Raw genomic sequence first — 18,856 nt, 5'->3', positions numbered from 1 at the left:
CCGAGGCCGACAACATAGGTAGCCACTCGGCGCTGGGAAGAGCAGGAAGGCAGATTCTTGGTGCCTCCAGAAGGAACCAGCGCTGCTGACAGCTTGGGCCCAGGGAAATGGGATTCCAACTTTCTGGCCTCTCGAACTGCATACTGGCGTTAGAGGCCACGGAGTTTGTGCTGGTTTGTTAGGGCGGCCACAGCATGCTGACGCAGTTGTACAGATGCAGTGGGCCCCGGAAGCTTCCCGTCAGGAAGCAGAAGGCCTGTCCATCCCTGCTGAACTTCCTGGCTGTTGACTGCGGCCGGGAACCTGAGCCTGACCACGCAGAATGGCCGTCCCCTGTGCTTCGGAGACAACAGCCCCTCCTCCCACAGGTCAGTGTTCTAGAGCCACTGTGGACAGCCTTCCCGTCAGTGTGACGTGACATAGAACCACCTCATGAGAAAGTCACCTCCTTGCTAGGGATCTTTCAGTCTTCTTAAGAAATTCAAGGGGAATGGGGCACCTGGGTGGCTCGGTCGGTTAAGCATCCAACTTTGGCTCAGGTCATGATCTCACGGTTTGTGGGTTCAAGCCCCGCATCAGGCTCTGTGCTGACAGCTGGCTCAGAGCCTGGAGCCTGCTTCAGATTCTGTGTCTCCCTCTCTCTCTGGCCCTCCCCAGCTCATGCTGTCTCTCTCTCTCTCAAAAGTGAATAAAATATTTTTTTAAAAAATGAATAAACATTAAAAAAAAAATTCAAGATGCTCTCAGGTTGGTACTGGTGTGTTAAAAAAATTTTTTTTAATGTTTTTATTTATTTTTGAGAGAGAGACAGAGCACAAGCCAGAGAGAGGCAGAGACAGAGGGAGACAGAATCTGAAGCAGGCACCAGGCTCTGAGCTGTCAGCACAGAGCCCAACGGGGCCTCAAACTCACAAACTGCAAGATCATGACCTGAGCCGAAGTCAGAAGCCCAACCAACTGAGCCTCTCAGGCGCCCCAGGTACTGGTGTGTTCTTAACACTTATGTAACATTCACTGATCTGGTGGTTTTGAAGCAGTGGGACCGAGCCATTAGTGGGTGGTGAATCCATGTAGTGGATCAAAATCACTACATTAGAAAGATACAGAATAGATTAGAAAATATCACAGCACGTTACTAGTAGGAAAGGTGAGTATTGCTTTTTGACACATTTCATTTGTGCTGTGGTAGATTGTTCCTAATGTTTTGGTTTTTATCAGAGGTTAAGGTCAGAGTGTTAGCACTTCACGAACTGAGGCAGCCACAGAATCTGGCTAAAATTCAAAACATCTTCCTTTGCTTTCATTATACTTCTCTTTTCCCTAGAATTTATCTTTATGGATTACCTGCTGTTCAAGGCAAATGATACACCATTAGTAATGACCATTGTGTTATGAAATGTCCCTTAAAGTACCTACCAATTTCATTTAATTTGTTAAATGAAAAAAAATTTTTTAAGTTTATTTCAAGAGAGAGACAATATGAGTGAGGGAGGGACGGAGAGAGAAAGGGAGAAGGAGACTCCCAAGCAGACTCCACACCATCAGCACAGAGCCCGACACAGGGCTCGATCCCATGAAGCGTGAGACCACAACCTGAGCCGAAATCAAGAGTTAGACACTTAACCAGCTCTGTCATGCAGGCGCCCCCCACCAATTTCATTTTACAGGGGAGTCCATTTAGAGACGATTCCTCGGGAAATAATACAGAGAATTTACAGAAATTGTGGAGGTGATACATTGGAAATGCTGAAGCTGAGGAGCACCGCATGGCGGGGTGTGGCCCCAGCACCTTGTGGTTCCTCCTGGAAGTGTAGCGGGCAGAGCATCCTACCCAGGTCGCCTTCACGCCCCCTCCCTGCTATGTATCTTCCCACTGGGACAGCTTTCTGAAGCGTGTTTCCGCTTTTTGGATTGGAACTTGAACCTCATTTTCTGCAGGATTCTTGTCAGTCGCTGCCCCTTTCCTTTCCCCACACACTCACCTAAAACCTCTTGTAATAGGGGCGCCTGAGTGGCTCAGTCAATTAGGCATCTGACATCGGCTCAGGTCATGATCTCACGGTTTGTGGGATTAAGCCCTGTGCCAGGCCCTCTGCTGACAGTATGGAGCCTGCTTGGGATTCTCTCTTTCTGTCTCTCTCTGTCCCTGCGCTCGGTTGCTCTCTCTCTCTTTCTCTCTCTCAAATAAAAATTTTAAAAGAAAGGAATTTTCTACTTTCCCTTTTGATTTCTTTCATGATGCATTGGTTAAGAGTGTGTTGTTTAATTTCTACATATTTGTGAATTTAACAATTTTCCTTCCACTGGTGATATCTAGTGTCACTCCATTTGTGATAGGAAAAGCCATTTTGTATGATCCCAGCCTCTTAAAATTCATTAATTTCTGTAGCCTAATATATAGTCCATCCTGGAGAATGTTCTGTGTGCACCTGAGGAACACATGCAGTCCAGGGCGCCTGGGTGGCTCCGTGGATTAAACATCTGACTTCGGCTCAAGCCATGATCTCATGGTTCATGGGTTCAAGCCCCATGTCGGGCTCTGTACTGACAGCTCAGAGCCTGGAGCCTGCTTCAGATTCTGTGTCTCCGCCTCTCTCTGTCCACCCCCCACTTGCTCTGTCTCTCTCTCTCTCAAACATAAATAAAACATTAAAAAGAAAAACATGCAGTCTGTCATTGGATAGAATGTTTTGCAGATATCTCTTAGATCCTGTTTGTTCACAGTGCTGTTCAAGTCCTCAGTTTCCATCTTGATCTGTCTGGTTGTTCTCACCATAAGCTTTTAACCCCCAAAGCTTGTCTCCAGCTCTGTGCTTCCCGGACAGACTGCTTTTCCAGGTAAGTATCTTACATGTCCTCTTGGGTGATTCAGTAGCTCCTCAAACTCTTTTTTTTTTTTTTTTTTTTTTTTTTTTTTTTTTTTTGGTATTTTAGAGAGAGACAGAGAGCATGAGCAGGGGAAGGGTAGAGAGAGAGGAAGACACAGAATCCGAAGCAGGCTCCAGGCTCTGAGCTGTCAGCACAGAGCCTGATGCAGGGCTCAAACTCACAGACCGTGAGATCATGACCTGAGCTGAAGTCAGATGCTTAACTGACTGTGCCACCTGGGCGCCCCAAACTCAACATTCCTAAAGATGGTGACATCCCTGCCCCCTCCTACGTAGCTCTTCCTGAGAGGCCCTGCCTTCTTCGCCAGTAGACCCCCACTCCACTCGGCGTCCTCAGACTCACTGACGGCCTGCTTGATCTTGTTCTGCTCATCCACTGGGTCACCACGTTCTGTTGCTTTCTTTCAAGCAAGGTGAGTTCTCATGTCCATCTCCCTTGCCCAGCTGCTACTGTCTGACACCTGGAAGCTTTTGTTCTCAACCTCCGCACCCCTGTATGCACCACTGTATTCCGGCGAGAGCCTGTCCTCAGTGGCCCCGAGCACGTGACTCCCACAGTCAAAGGCTGTTAGGCTCCCTCTTTCCTAACAGCTTAACATCAAGCTCTTATGCGGCCAGGAGAGGGCTCCGGGGTGGAGCCCTGTGTTCGTAGTCTTATTCCCTTGCTGACCCTCAGTGCTGGGCCTTCTCTAAAGCTGTTGGCTCACTCCTTGCATTTCCACAATGCAGACTTCCTTGTCCCTTTCTTCCTCCCATCATTCTCTTATTACTATATTCAGCAAAAGATGAGCAGGACAGATGTGACATGTGGGTGGAGCTTCCATTCTTGAGAAGACAGTTGACCTTGACTTGCCGAAAAGCATAGCGAACATGTGGGAAAGCCATGGTTTCACGTAACTGAAGTGGCCATTGCAGCCGGGTTGGGGAAGCTTCCCCCGGGAAATGTCACACGAAGAGGTGAGGGAAGAGCACCCTAGGCCAAATGACTAGCATGTGCGAGGAAGCATGCCTGTGTGATGCCTGTGACCACTAACTTGATTATATATTTGTGTTTCTAATTGCTTTACTTGCATTAACTCATCCTGTCCTTGGGACACCTCTATGTCACGTTCTGTTTTCATCCTCATCTTTGATGAAGAAATAAGGGCAACTGGAGTTTTGGTAATTTGTCCAAAGGCATACAGCCAATCAATGATGGAAGTAGATTTGAAGCCAGGCAGGTCAGCTCTAAAATGTGTACTTTTGACTGTTACACTTTATGTATCCCTCCACCTGCGGCCTAAACAGCACATAGAAACCCCCTACCGTCCCCATGGCCGGAGGGTGTGGTTCCCTTGGTGCCTCATTTCCTCCTTTATTTGTTCCTGATAAATTTCCACATTTATCAGATTAGCTTGTTTCCCATTTTTGGCCTGTTCTAGATGTCAGTGATGAAGAGTGACCCTATTCATCACTTTTTGATGAAGAATTGGAGAAACCAAAATCTCAGAGTTCTCAAGCTTGTGACTATTTAGTAGCAGAAATGGCTAAAAAAAACCCAAAAATGAAACGACCCCCCCTAAAAAACAAACAAAAAACCAAAACATCGGGGGGTATCTAGAATGCTTTCAATTTCAGTAATAAAACATTGGAGAATATCATTAAGGACCTCAGTTTGCTCTGTGCTCTATCTTCATTACGATGCTGACTCTCAATCTTTTGTTTGTTACCTTATGATCATAAACTAGCTGCTAGACTGCCACGCATCACAGCCCCATTCGTGGTAGCAAGAAAGATGAGTCTTCTCTCTTCAGAGGTGTCCGTCCTTTTATTCAGAATGAAATTGTTCCCAAATGTGCCCCAATATACCTTCCCCATATCTCATGGCGGAAACTGAATAGCATTGTCAAAGAAGATGCAGGGTGCCTAGCAAAACGTGAACTTCAGGCAAGCAACAAAGAATTGTTAAAGTATAAGTATGTCCCATGGAATGTCAAACATATTTATACTAAAAAAGTTGTATGTTGCTTATCTGAACCTCACAGTGACCTGGCTGTCCCCTATTTTTATTTGCTAAATCTGGCCACCCTGGAACTTGGTGTACTTGCAAGAGGGCCTGGGAAATAGAATATCTGGATTTCTGGCTTTTGTGAGAATCCCAGATAGGCAAGAGAGAAAGAAATTGGAAAGCTTTTAGGTCACCAGCCACCCAATGTGGAGTCCTTTTGATTGTGTTTGCTCTAGTGCACAGAGAATATGTTTACATAATATCACAACATTTACATAGTTCAAAGCAAAATCAAACTATTTTCATTTCAGGGTTTTTTTACTTTTTTGGAGGGGGAGGTATAGATGGTTTGTATAAAATGTCTGCTGTGGGTAAACTATTTTCAGTTTGGTTTACTTTTTTATATCCCTCCTTGTTCCACAGAAGGGATTGAGATGGCTAATAAAACTCCATCATCACAAAAGGCAAAAATTAATACTTAGAGGAGTGGAACATGAATTTTTTAAAAAGGCCCTCAGATGTGCATTTTTTTTAAATGTTTATTTTATTTTTGAGAGTGAGACAGAGACAGAATGTAAGTAGGGGAGGGGCAGAGAGAGAGAGGGAGACACAGACACAGAATCCGAAGTAGGTTCCAGGCTCTGAGCTGTCAGCAGAGAGCCTGACGTGGGGCTCGAACCTACGGACTGCGAAATCATGACCTGAGCTGAAGTCAGGCCCTCAAACAACTGAGCCACCCAGGTGCCCCAGATGTGCATATTTTATTGTTGACACAGGTACTTCTGGGCTGCAAATCTGACTCCCCTGAGTCCTCACAGGGATGGAAACATGCTAGCAGTCACATCCAGCCTCATGCTCCAGAGAGACACACCCCTTCCTATGTAAAGCCCTGAGAAGCTTCTCTTGGTCATCCTCGGTGGGATGTCTGTGAATGCTGGGGGCCGGGCTGCGGAGTGGCTGCCCTAGGGATCCTCTGACAACCTGTGCCTTAAAGTCAAAGTGAAATTCCATGAGGCCAAAACCACACAGTCCACTTACCTATCTCTGGAACACTAGATTAATTCCAGAGTAGAAATTAGAAAATCTGGGGATGGTGAAAGGCCTTCAGAACTCATGTGCCTCGACATTGTGTCTGAAAGCTGAACACTTTATGCAAGATTCCCTGACAGGGAGTTTGAGGTCAGAAGACCTGGNTAAAAAAAAAAAAAAAGACCTGGACGTTCATTGACTGAGTGGTCCAGATCCAAATGTTTTTAAGAGCCACCCAGGGGGAGGGGCTAAGGTCTTCATAAGAGAGTATAAGAGTCTGTACAATGGGGAGAGCTTCATTCCAAAACAGCTGCCTCAAATAGAAAATGGGCCATTCAAACCCTCACCTAAAACTCCCAAGACCTCCTCTTCCCTTTGGAATGAAGTCCATCTCCTTCCCACGGCTCACAAGCCCCAAGCCTCTATGTAGGCTGGTCCCTCCTCACGTCTCCTAGTCATTCTGTGCCACTCTCCTCCTGCCCATGACACTTCTTCTAGCCCTGCCTTCTTTCTTCTCTTTAACCTGCCCAAACTCTGCCTCTGCTGGCCTATGCACCTGCCGTTCCCTTTCCTGACTCAGCCTTACCCCTTAAGGCTTAGTTGAAACATCAGCTCCTTAGAAAAGCTCTCCCCTGCTCACCCTGTGTAAATTTCCCCTGTTGCTGTAACTCGGCACCTTCTTTGTTTTCTTCATGATTCCTCCCTGAGCTTGTCATCGTTTTTATTCATTCCACAAGTATTTATCAAGCACCTTCTATGCAGACACTGAGAGACAGTGAAGCGGATGAACAAATAAATAAACTAATATAATTACGGTGCTAACTGAGTGCTCTAATGACTCAGTAGTGATGGTGTGAAAGATGATGTAATCCTACCTTATCAAGGTATTTGATTTATAGCTACTCTGGGTAAACGTCTTTGGAATTCAGATGTGGGGGACTCAGTTACTATCATTAATGATGGTCAGCTCAGTAGGTTATGAATATGGTGATACCTGGTAGGCTCTTACTTAAAGATCAACACAAGAGGGGGGACAAAGATACGTCCAGTAGCAACAACTCTTGCAATAATATGGCACCATTCAAGTGAGGCACCTCTCAAGGCCAACCCACAATGGCTGGTGAGTCCCCAGAGAGAAAGGCAGGTAGGAAAGGAGATCCAAAACCTTGCTAAGCTCGGAGAAATCGTCTTGCTCTGTCTGCAAACAGAGAACTTGTTAAACTCAGTGATTGAGTAATAAAGTGACCTGGGAGAACTCTTGGGAACTCAGGTAAGGCTCATTGTTCTGGTTTTACCCACCCATTGTTTCCCAATTGTGGTTGAGTTTGAGTGCAGGAGGTCTGAGCCCCGAGGGTGGATCAAGGCTTGCAGGGGGGAAGCATTTAGAGATGTAAGGAGATGGGACCCACTGAGGGAGGTGGAGGTGGTCCTTGAAGGTTGAGAGGAAATGGGGCTCTTGGGATTTCCTGGGGAAATCATGCTGGCAGGAAGACTGCAGGAAACCAAGGTGAGAAAGAGTCACAAAGGGCAGCAGCTTTTGGCTTTGGTGCTGGTGGTGAGGTGTAGCAGATCCCAAGGAATGGCCATAAAGTCTTCCATAGTCTCCCTCTGCAGCTTGAATCAGGAATGGCCATGCGATTTGCTTTGGCCAATGGAACAATAAGAAAGAAGACACGGGCATCAACTTGGAGGTGCTTGTGCACTGAAGTTCTCCTGTTCTCACTGCTGGGGAACCGTGTGGTGACCAAGGTGTGAATAAGCCCCAGCTGGCCTGTGGGATGGGAAGACCACGTGGAGCAGAGATGAGCTGTCCGAGACGAGGCCCTCCCTAGACTCTGGCCCCAGCCAACACACCAGCGGACCACAGATGTTCAGGAGAATGCAGACGACATCAACCGAGCCGGCCCAGACTAGAAGAACTGCCCAGCCGACTTGCAGAATCGTGAGCTCTATGAATGGTTATTGTTTTAAGTCACTGTGTTTGGGGATACTGGGTTATCCTTCAGTAGCTAACCAATACAGGTGTGGGGGTGTGAGGGTTGCAGGGAAGAAGGCAACCCTTGGTTGATGGGTTTTTTCAGTAATGATTCTGTGCTGAGCGGCATGGACACAGCGGACATGGTCTCTGCACTTGCAGAGAACCATGTAGCCATGGCCTTGATAAAGAACTTGGCCATTTCAGTATCTTGTGGCAAGCCCAGGAAGTGCTGTGGGAGGTGTGAGGGACGTGCCAGGTGAGGGGGACCCGGGGTTGAGGTGGGAGGAGAGGGCAGGAAGAGAGTTTCTGGCTGTCAGAGAGTCTGGATGGTCAAGGAGAGAGCATGGCCACTTGGCAGGAGCTTCAGAGGGGCTTCAGAGGGGGCACACATTTCCTCTGGAGTCACGGAGACTTCCCAGGGGCCCACAAGGATCCTTGCTGGGCGTCCCTTTCCAATGGAGGTGATCCTGCTTCCAGTGGGGCAAAAATTATTTCTTGGAGGGTGGTTTGAACCCTTCCAAGGAGCCAAAGTACATGAACAGATTTAGTGTATCTGTGGGATTAAAACTTGATGGAGGGGAGATTAGGAAGAAAAAAAGTCTAGAAAAATCTCCATAGAGGGGGGACAATGAAGAAATATGCATAAACTACTTAAGGGACTCTGTTTCCATTAAAAAAAAATTAAAAGATTTTCTCTCAGGCCAAATTTGTTACTTCATTCCCTTACAGAATTTTTTGAAGAGCAAAAATTGGTATCAAATCTAAGAATTCTTTATCTTGCTAGCTCTAGATCCTGAAGATATTCTCTTATTTTTTTTTCCTAGAAGTTTTATAGTTTTAGAATTTACATGTAAGTCCGTGATCCATTTTGAATTCACTTTTTATGAGATGTGAGACTTTGGTTGAAGTTCTTTTTTTTTTAATTTAATTTTATTTATTTTTGCCTGTGGATGTCCAACTACTTCACCATAATTTGTTGAAAAAGCTTTCTCCTTTGGATTGCTTTTGCAACCTTGTCAAAATTGTCGGTCTTTTTCTGTACATGGTATGTGTTTTGTGTCCTGCTCAGAAAGGTCGTGCGTCCCCATTTCAATAGTAAAAATTAATTAATCCACATTCTTTTAGATTTTTTACATCTAAATTTTTACTCTGTCTGAAAGTTACTTTATTTTGTTTTTTAAAAAACGTTTATTGACTTATTTTGAGAGGGAGAGAGTGAGCTAGCAGGGGAGGGTCAGAGAGAGAGAGGGAGACAGAATCCCAAGCAGGCTCGGCAGCTGTCAGCGCAGAGACCGACTCGGGGCTCACTACCCCCAACTGTCATATCACCACCTGACCTGAAACCAAGAGTCGGACGCTTAACAGTCTGAACCACCCAGGAGCCCCAAGGTTATTTTTTTGTAAAGAAGAGATAATGGTCCAGTTTTGTTTTATTTCCCCAAAGGTTATCTAATGTCCCACTATCCTTGTACTCCCACTGATTTGAAACCTCATTTTTATCATCAACTAAATTCCTAAAAATATCTGTGGCTCTTCCTAGGCTCTTCAGTCCAGCGGCTTGTCTATTTGTTTCCGCACCACTCCTAAACTATCGAACCTATTTTAATTGTTGTTACTTGGAACCTGGTAAAGCCAGTTCCCTCTATTTCTCCTGTTTCTCTCTTGGATATTCTCACGTGTACTCTTCCTTAGGAAATTCTTTGGCAGGTTTAGTTTGCTATCCCCCAAGTATTCCTTCTTTCCTTCCGCAGTGTTGGGAAGATGGATTTGAAGCCGCTGTCCAGCCTCAGACTACATTTCCCAGCATGCCGTGCCAAGATGTGGTCATGTGACTAGTTCTCACCAGTGGGATGCCAAGGGAAATGATAAGGGTCCTGCTGCCCCTGATGGGGCTAAGAAGTGGGTCTCCTTCTCTGCCTTTTCTAGTCTCCTTTTCTGACAACCTTGGGAGCCAAAAATTTATAATTGTGGGGACATAGGAGGGAAGCAGCTGGTCTCTGAATTACTGCATAGATGGCCCCCTGCTGAACATGAAAGAACATGATGTCTTTCTATATAATTAGGTCTCCTTTTAAAGTAGAATTTAAAGCATCTTTTATACCATCCAAGGGGCACCTGGGTGGCTCAGTTGGTTAAAACATCTTTATACCATCAAAAGATAGTGATAATTAATATACAGGGGATATATTTCAGGAATCTCTCCATGCAGTCACATACGGTATACGTATTTAATTTTACCTAAATCGAATCATATGACACATGCTGTGATTTTATAAGTTACATTTTTTAAATGTTTATTTTTTGCGAGAGAGAACGAGCAGGGGAGGGACAGAGAGAGAAGGGGACAGAGTTTCTGAAGCAGGCTTTGCACTGATAGCAGAGAGCACCTGAGCTGAAGTTGGATGCTTAACTAACTGAGCTACCCAGGCGCCCCTATAAATTACATTTTTATTCCAAAATTCCTACAACACTACATAGAGATCTACATGCAGAGGCTGGCAATTTTTTTTTTTTTTAAAGGGGCAGATCATTAATATTTTTGACTGTGAGGTCAAGAGGGTATTACAGAGGTAGTTAACCATTTAAAATGTAAAAACCTGCTTAGATTTTATTCAATAAAAAACCAGGAAACCAGCCAGAGTTGGCCCATAGGCCATAGTTTGCCAACTGCTAGTACACATCCTCATTTAAAAAACTATTTACTTAAGTAGTCTTCTGTTAACGTACATTTATGTGGCTTCCATATTAATTTGCTATTATACATAGTGTGGCAATCAAACACTGTGTGTAAACCCCTTCACACTAATCTATTTACCCCCAAAGGGTAAATTCCTAGAAATAGAATTAAAAGGTCAGAGCATATGATATTTTGCTCTGTGATACATATCATCAAAATAGTCTCATTTTGATGAGACTTATGGTCTCATCAGTTATGTGCAAGACATCCTATTTCACCACATACTTACCAACACTGGATATTATCAGACTTTTAATTTTTCAGTCCAGTAAGTGGAAAAAAATGATGTCTCATTCCTAAATGATGTCTGTACTTGCTATGTTCTTACACTTACCATGACTATCTTTTCGCATATTATTGTGAATTTATTATATATAAATTCCCTATTGGTGTTTTTTGCCCATTTATCTCTGATTTTTTTTCACATTGATTTGTGAAATCAAATCTTTCATAATAGAGATAGTAACACTTTATCATTTGTGGGCAATATTCTTCCCTCCAGGTTTTCATTTATCTTATTTCTGGTAATCATTTTTCCTTTCTATTTTATGTTTTATATTTTACCTGGTTCAGATCATTAGAACCTTTTACTATATAATAAGTGTCTAGGAGGCATGTCAAGCCTCTCCCCTTTTATGATTACAAAAGCATTCGCCTGTGTTTTATTTTAGTGCTTTTATGGTCTTTCTATTACGTTTTAACCTTCGGTTTATTCTATATTTTGAAGTACAGAATGAAACAAAGATTCACCCTTATTTGTTTGTGTTTTTTTTAAATAAGGCTAGCCCGTTTTCCTAACACTGTTTAGACATTTTAATTCATGATTTTGAACTCTGTTATAAATTTCCACATATTTAGCCTTAAAAAACTCATTTAAAAAACTCACCAGATATCAAGGAACTGAGTATTTTGATTCTAGCATATTATTCACTCCTGGCTTTAGTGAAGAATTCCTTGAAAAACGAGGTATGCCTTATCTTAAACGGAAGCTTTTTTTTTTTTTACCTGGTAGCAATTTGTATATCAAAGAAAAAATTCTTATAATTCGGGTAGATAGAGTTGCTTGTATTTCCCCTGAGCAGACAGGTACCACTGCTCTGCACTTGTACTTCATCTGCGCACATGTGTGTCCACGATTACAGACATAAAACAGTTTGCACAGTGAGTCGCCAAACCTAAATGTGGGGTGTCCCTATCGGAATGGGGGGCACCAAATGTGGGGTGCTCTGATGAGGTGGAGGCCGGCGGCACAGGAAGTGAAAGAATTCACCCAAAGCAGAACCAAAGAGATAAGAGTTTATTGAAGACACTGCAGTTTATTAAGAATTTATTGAATACTGCAGTGGGCAGGACAGCAAAAGAGAGACTCTCTCTTTTTTTTTTTTTTTTAAATGTTTTATTTATTTCTAGGAGAGAGAGAGAGACAGCGTGAGCAGGGGAGGGTCAGTGAGAGGGAGTCACAGACTGAAACAGGCTCCAGGCTCTGAGCTGGCAGTCAGCACAGAGCCCGACGCGGGGCTCAAACCCACGAACTGCGAGATCATGACCTAAGCGAAAGTCAGATGCTTAACCGACTAAGCCATCCAGGCGCCCCAAGAGAGACTCTCTTATACGAGGTGAGGTGTTGAGGGGCCGCGGTCATAGGCGGAGTGAGGGACCCTGGCGGTGGGTGGAATTTTCCCATTTTTGGTAAGCTGAGGAACTGTGCGGGGTTGTGACTGGTCGGTGAGGGCCTCTGGCTGTTTTGGGGCAGGTCGCTTGAAGAGCCTGTTTGCATTCAGCTCAGTCACTGTGGGCCCTTTTGTTTTGCTCTGCACCAAAGAGTTGCGGAGTGTAGGGTGACATTTCACCAAATTTAAAGAATATAAAAGGCACCAGTCTGGATGCAGTCTTGCATCCAAATTCCAGCTCCAGAGTTCACAGCTGTGTGGTCCTGAGCATGGACCTCCCGTCTCTGGGCTCCATTCTCTCATCCATAAAATGGGTTAACAAGTATAAGACCTGTCTCTCCGTGCTGCTGGCAGGACTCGAGGAGAGCTAGAACCTGCCACGCCTGGGGTGAGCCGTTGACATCCCGGGGCCCTCGCGCCTGTGGCTGAACGTAACCCCCTTCCCATCTCACACCATCACCTCCAGATTCTAGTTTTTNGGGGGTCCTGCACCCATTGCAGTCCAGCGCCACTTGACTTCCATTCTCGCCCCAGCCCGGAAAGCCCTGGCCCAGCATGGGTGCCCCCTTGTCACTCCACCCAGAGGTCGCCATGTCCCCTGAGCCCTCTGCATTGGGCTGCCGGCTGGGGTCCCACCTGGTCCCACCTCCTTTTCCTCCCCTTCCCTTCGAGGATACTTATTCTCACCGAGGTGTTTGCATTCCCAGAGAGGACGGTTGGGAACGAGAATGTCTGCCTTACTGTCTGAATTCCTGGCGTCGTGACAAAGAGGCCACATGCTGGTGGCCCAAGGTCGGGTCATCACGGTGGCAGCCACCAACTCCGGGGCTGTTCATCGGAAGGTGGCTTTTGCCCGCACGGTTTGCCTTATGTAACAGTTCTTTATGTGTCTGACACATTCCCCCTGATCCGACTGCCAAGGTCGTAAGAGCTTATCTCTTAATCATCTCCATTCTGGGTAGGCAGGCGCGCCTCCGGGTGACTAAGGCATTGCCCTGCCCTGCACCCGCCAACAATTGTCTGTGGTCCTGACACACCAAGGAAAGGTCTGCTTGCTCAGACTGCAGAATTTGGAAACCCAAAAAACAAAAGCTGGAGAAGAAAAGAGAATATGTTAAGTAGGAGTTTTTTTTTTTCTTTTCTTTTTTTGCCAGGGAAGGAAACTCAGCTCCGACTGGGCTGAAGAAGGAAAAAAGACCTGAAAAGGCCAGGAAAAACCCCGCATGGCTGGATCGGGGGGCTGGCAGGGGTGGGGAGGCGGGGGCGGACATNAACTCAGCATGAAGAGCACATCTCATTCCCCAAAATCTCCAGAAAAAATGCCTGGAATTGCATGTTTGTGGCCTGACTTGGACCGTAAGCTCGTCCCCAAGTCCATCAGGTTGGCCTCGAGTGTCTGGTTGGCAGGACCCAGGTGGATGTCCGGCCCTTGGAGGGTGGGGAGGACAGGCTGGGGGGCAGAGTGGTGGGGGAAGGCTGTCAGTTCTTCCCAAATTGTGTGAGCCGATGGCCAACTGAAGACCTGTGCTTTCCCCCAGGAAAATCAAGAGGCCGTCGCCCAAACAAAGAGGGGTTAGATCTTCAGTAGACACTAATGCCACATATCCATTACCAGGACCGAGCAAGAGAGAGAGCAAGTGACAGAGAGACACACAGAAAGAGAGACAGAGATGTTAGTGAAGCCAGCCACTGCCACAGAGGAAAAGGGGATGACTTCTGTAATTTTAAGAAAAGAAGTTCCTTCTCTTGCTGTTAGCAATCAAGAAAGGAGTATTATACCCATGTTCATAATAGCATTATTCCCAATCACCATAAGGTGGAAAGAACCCAAATACCCATCGACGGCTGAACAGATAAACAAAATGTGGCATCTCCGTGCAATGGACTAGTATACAGTCTTTAAAAGGAGGGGAGTTCCGACACCTGCTACCGTGTGGGTGGCAGCTTTATTGCAGGATTTTTTACCCAATACCCGGGATTCATTGTTTTGCTGCTTTGGAATAAAGAGGTGGACACAGAATGAGCAGCAGGAGGAAGTTTATTAGAGGATCGGATCAGAAAGGAAGAATAGCAGTAAAGCTCTCTTTACTGAGGGAGGGCATCCGAAAGTGAATGCTCGTCACTACAGGCGATGGTCGTTGTTTTATAAGGTCCTGGTCACCCCTCGACTCCCTCCCCCCTCATTCCTTCTCAGGCCCACCCTTACTGGCTGGATCGCTCTAGATGCTGCGCTGTGCATCCCTGATTGGCTTGACCCCATTGTGTGAGGGGTCAGACTGGTGTGTGGCCATATCATTCCGTCATTCCCTGTGGGTCATACGTTTTGTGATCCACTACTTACTTTTAGTCAGGTCTTTGTCAAATTCTTAAAGGGACCCTGACGGGGAGTAGGTGGTGTCTGTTCTTAAGAGGAGCCTTACCCCTGAGGGCGTTGGCTGTGATCAGCCACTCCCAGTTGTTCCAAAAGTTTTTCGGCACCCAGGGTCCTCAGGTCCTGACCTTTCCCTCTCTACCTAATTTACCTCTCTTCCTGTCCTACCTTGAGGACATTATGCGAAGTGAAATTAGCCAGACATAAAGGACAGATACTGATTCCACTTATATGAGGTAGTCAAATTCAGAGACAGAGGTGGTTGCCAGGGACGGAGGGGCCCAGAGGATGGGAAGTCATTGATGGGTAAAGAATTCTGGTCTGAGAAGATGGAAAAATTCTGTCGACGGATGTCATAATGGCTGCCCAGTAATGTGAGTGCATTTAATACCCCTGAATAGCACACTTAAAAATGGTTCAAATACTAAGTTTTCAGTGCAGAGGACAAGCCTCCGACTAGGAGAAAATGTTGCCAAACACATCACTGGAAAAGGACTTGTATCCGGAGTATATATGCTACTCCCAAAACTTAATAGTAAGAAAACAATCAACCAAATATTTAACGTATGGGCTTGAAAGCTTTGAACAGACATTTCAGCAAAGAAGATAGGCTGCTGGCAACAGCACGTGAAAAACAAAAGGTCAAGAAAATGAGTCATAATCAGTGTAAATTAGAATGTCTGAACTCCAAAAGACTCATACCCCCTGTTGGTGATGATCAGGAGAGACCGGAAGCCTCATACGGCACGGGCGGGACCGTACAACCATTTTCCCTTCTGGAAAACAGCTTGGCTCTTTCTTAAAAGTTAAATTCACAGGGCGCCTGGGTGGCTCGGTTGGTTAAGGGTCCAACTTGGCTCAGGTCATGATCTCACAGTACGTGGGTTCAAGCCCCACATCAGGGCTCTGTGCTGGCAGCTCGGAGCCTGGAGCCTGCTTCCCATTCTGAGTCTCCCTCTCTCTTTGCCCCTCCCCCGCTTGCTCTCTGTCTCTGTCTCTCAAAATAAAGACATAAAACAAAAATTTAAAAAGAAGTTAAATTCACACCCACCATGCGTCTCTTAGGCAGTCACTCAAGGGAAATGACAACACATGTCGTTGAAAGACTTGTACAAAAACGCTTACAGCAGCCGTATTGTCAGCATCCAAAACTGGAACAATGCCCATCCACGGACCAGTGGGGGACGAGGCTGGGGTCTGATCACACAGTGGAGCCGGCCAAGCAACCAAAGGAAAGGGACCTCGTGCGTGCTAGAACCTGGGTGAAGCTAAAACAAATACGCCGAGGGGAAGAAGCCAGATGAAAAAGAGCACATACTGCTTGGTTTCACTTACGGAAAATTCTGGAAAACTCAAACATATATAGTGGCGGAAAACAGATTAGTGGGGTGCCTGGGGGGCTCAGTGGGTTAGGCGTCCGACTCATGATTTTGGCTCAGGTCACGATCTCATGGTTGGTGGGTTCAAGCCCTGTGTTGGGCTCTGCGTGGAGCCGTCTTGGGATTCTCTCTTCCTCTCTGCCCCTCCCCCACTCATTCTCTGTCTCTCTCTCAAAATAAATAAACATAAAAAAAAGAAAACAGATTAGTGTTTGCCTGCAGACAAGAACAGGGTCACAAGGGAACATCAAGGGACAATACATACATTTGCTGTCTTGATTGCAATGAAGCTCTCATGCTGTGGACTTAATGTCAAAACGTCAACTGTACACTTTAAATATGTGTAATATATTATCTATCTATTATACCTCAGTAAAGTTGCTTAAGAACTCATTAAAAAATAAAAAATTCTGGTTTCTGTTTTGAGATCGTTTACCTGAAAAGCATAGGCTCTCCGGTTAGCAAAGTAATTCTGAGCCCAGTTACCTGTGACCTTCACTGAGTCGCCAGGCCCCTGAACTTTGCTTTCCACATCTGCAAAATGGGGACAATCCCTGCCTCTCAAGATTGCCGTGAAGAATCAGCAAGGTCAAGTTTGGTAAATGCCCAGTAGGAGGTCTGGGTTAGGACTCATTGACCCCTAAAGTTTGTCACGTTTGTCGTTTGTCGTTATTGACAACAATTTCAATTACTGGAACAATAAAGGGTGTAGTTAAAGCCCTTCTGCTTTTTAAAGGCAGTTTCTAAAATGGCATATTCTTATATTATTATGGGCCTAAAACGTGGCAACACAGACTGAATTCAGTGTTCTAGGGACCCTAGATTCACCTGCAAATTCCCTCCTGGTTTGTCCAAAAGGTAACTTCCTAAACACAGACCGGTTTTATTTGTAACTTTTTACTGAAGTATAATATACACACAGAAAACCACACACCCTGTGCCAGCTCAGTGACTTTTCACAAACAACTCACCCTGTCGCTAGCATCCCGATCATGAGACAGAAGGTGGCAGTGCCCTGGAAATCTCCACGTGCCCCGTCCTTGGCTTTGCTTTGTTTTGAACTTTATATTGTATGACATGTGATTTTCCGTGTCTGGCTTCTTCTACTTTGTGACCCGCATCGAATTGTTAGCCCACATGATTTACATTTTCCATGATACTTTCTCTCTTGCTTCCTTTGCAAACATTTTCGTACCTTTGTTACGACTTGAAGGATGAGTAAGGTTTTGCCAGATTTAGGGAGCAGCGTGGGTAAAAGAAAGAGACCATCCAAAGGCTTGAAGGTGTACAGAAAGAACTATGGGAAACACATTCTGGGGTAGACACTTCCTACTTAGTTCAATTGTTTTCGTAATTATGATCTTTCAAGGAGTTCCCAGATTTTTCTACAATAAACAATGATGAAATCAATGTCCCTTTCATATACTCTAATCTACTGGAGGTTTTCTTTCATAGGGTTGATTTTCAAATGCAAGGCTCCCTGGGTCTGTGAGTTTAAATATTTAATAACTATTGCAAGATTGTGTTACAGAGTATTGTAGCAATTTACACTTCTGCCAGCAATGCAGGTCTCTGTCAGTATTGGATGTTAATCTGTTTTTAAAAATGGGGTGCCTAGGTGACTCAGTCAGTTAAGCGTCTGACTTTGGCTCAGGTCATGATCTTGCAGTTGTGAGTTCGAGCCCCACATCTGGGTCCGTGCTGACAGCTCAGAGCCTGGAGCCTGCTTAGGATTCTATGTCTCCCTCTCTCTCCACCCCTTCCCCACTTGCACTCTGTGTTTCTCTCTCTCCCAAAATACTAACCATTAAAAAAAAAAAAAATGTGTTCTGGAGGTGCCTGGGTGGCTCTGTCAGTTAAGTGTGTGACTCTTGATCTCAGCTCAGGTGTTGATCAGCAGGTTGTGAGTTAAAGCCCCATGCAGGGCTCCGCCCTAGGAACAGAGCCTACTTTAAAAAAAAAAAAAAGAATTCTGTCCTATTGCTTTAATTTGAAGTTTCTTTTTCTGGCATTTAGAGAGATTGTCTTTACATGTTTGTTGACCATTTGGTTTTCCTCTTCTGCAGAGTTATTTACTTTGGATAGTAGACAAAAGGTAAAAGAAAAAAGCCAAAGGAAAAAAAAAAAAGACATGAGAACATTCTAATCATGCATATGGAATAAGCTTGTGGTGCTCAGTGCACAGTAGCCATAATTCTACCGTTTGACAATGAACCCTCACTGATGAGACTTAGCAGGCTGCTTCTTGAGTCCAATGACCCTCTGGCTGGAAGGGGTTCCGAAGTAACCTACGTGTCTGATGTCTGATACCCAGGCATCAATGTTTGAACTTGACACTGCAGGGTGAAAATAGGAAGGGTTCTTCAAGGAAAAAAATGGCTTAAATGAACCCTGCAGTTTAGCAGAGAGAAAAAAAACTAGACTCATTTCCAACCACTATCCTGGTCACCGTGGGCTGAAAACAACATCAGGACTATTTAGATGGAAATGAAGCCACAGTGTCAGGAGAGTCAGAGAGCTCTGCTTTTAGCTTCTGCCATGGCCGGGCTCAGGATCAGCCTGGATTGTCAAGCCTCTGCATTACAACTGTTGGCTGGTTTGCAGAAGAAATGACTAAATCGAAAGCCTGGTGTGGCCAGGGAACCGGGAGAGGGTGTACCAGCTGGAAATGTTCTCTGCTTCCAGTGATAGAAAACTCAGCTCCCTGCTCCTGACATGGGACATATATTGTTCAGTTCACAGGCTCCCAAACTGTCCTGGTTCACCGCGTTCCTGGCCCAAAAGGAATATCTACTAGTTCTATTGATTAAACAGATC

At 45.3% G+C, this 18,856-nt stretch overlaps 1 protein-coding gene across 1 annotated transcript in view; it reads left to right on the top strand.

Moving 5' to 3' along the window:
- The first annotated feature begins 7,564 nt into the window (after nt 1-7,564).
- Nucleotides 7,565-18,856, top strand: part of AQP8 (aquaporin 8) — a 22,798-nt gene continuing 11,506 nt past the window's right edge. The window contains exon 1 of the mRNA XM_077760294.1: nt 7,565-7,846. Coding sequence (XP_077616420.1) covers nt 7,772-7,846 — 75 coding nt within the window. The 5' untranslated portion in view covers nt 7,565-7,771. The remainder of the gene's footprint in view (nt 7,847-18,856) is intronic.

Source organism: Crocuta crocuta, unplaced genomic scaffold, assembly GCF_008692635.1.
Source record: "Crocuta crocuta isolate KB4526 unplaced genomic scaffold, BGI_CrCroc_1.0 scaffold73, whole genome shotgun sequence".
Taxonomy (NCBI): domain Eukaryota; kingdom Metazoa; phylum Chordata; class Mammalia; order Carnivora; family Hyaenidae; genus Crocuta; species Crocuta crocuta.
This window is presented reverse-complemented; position numbering and strand designations above follow the sequence as displayed.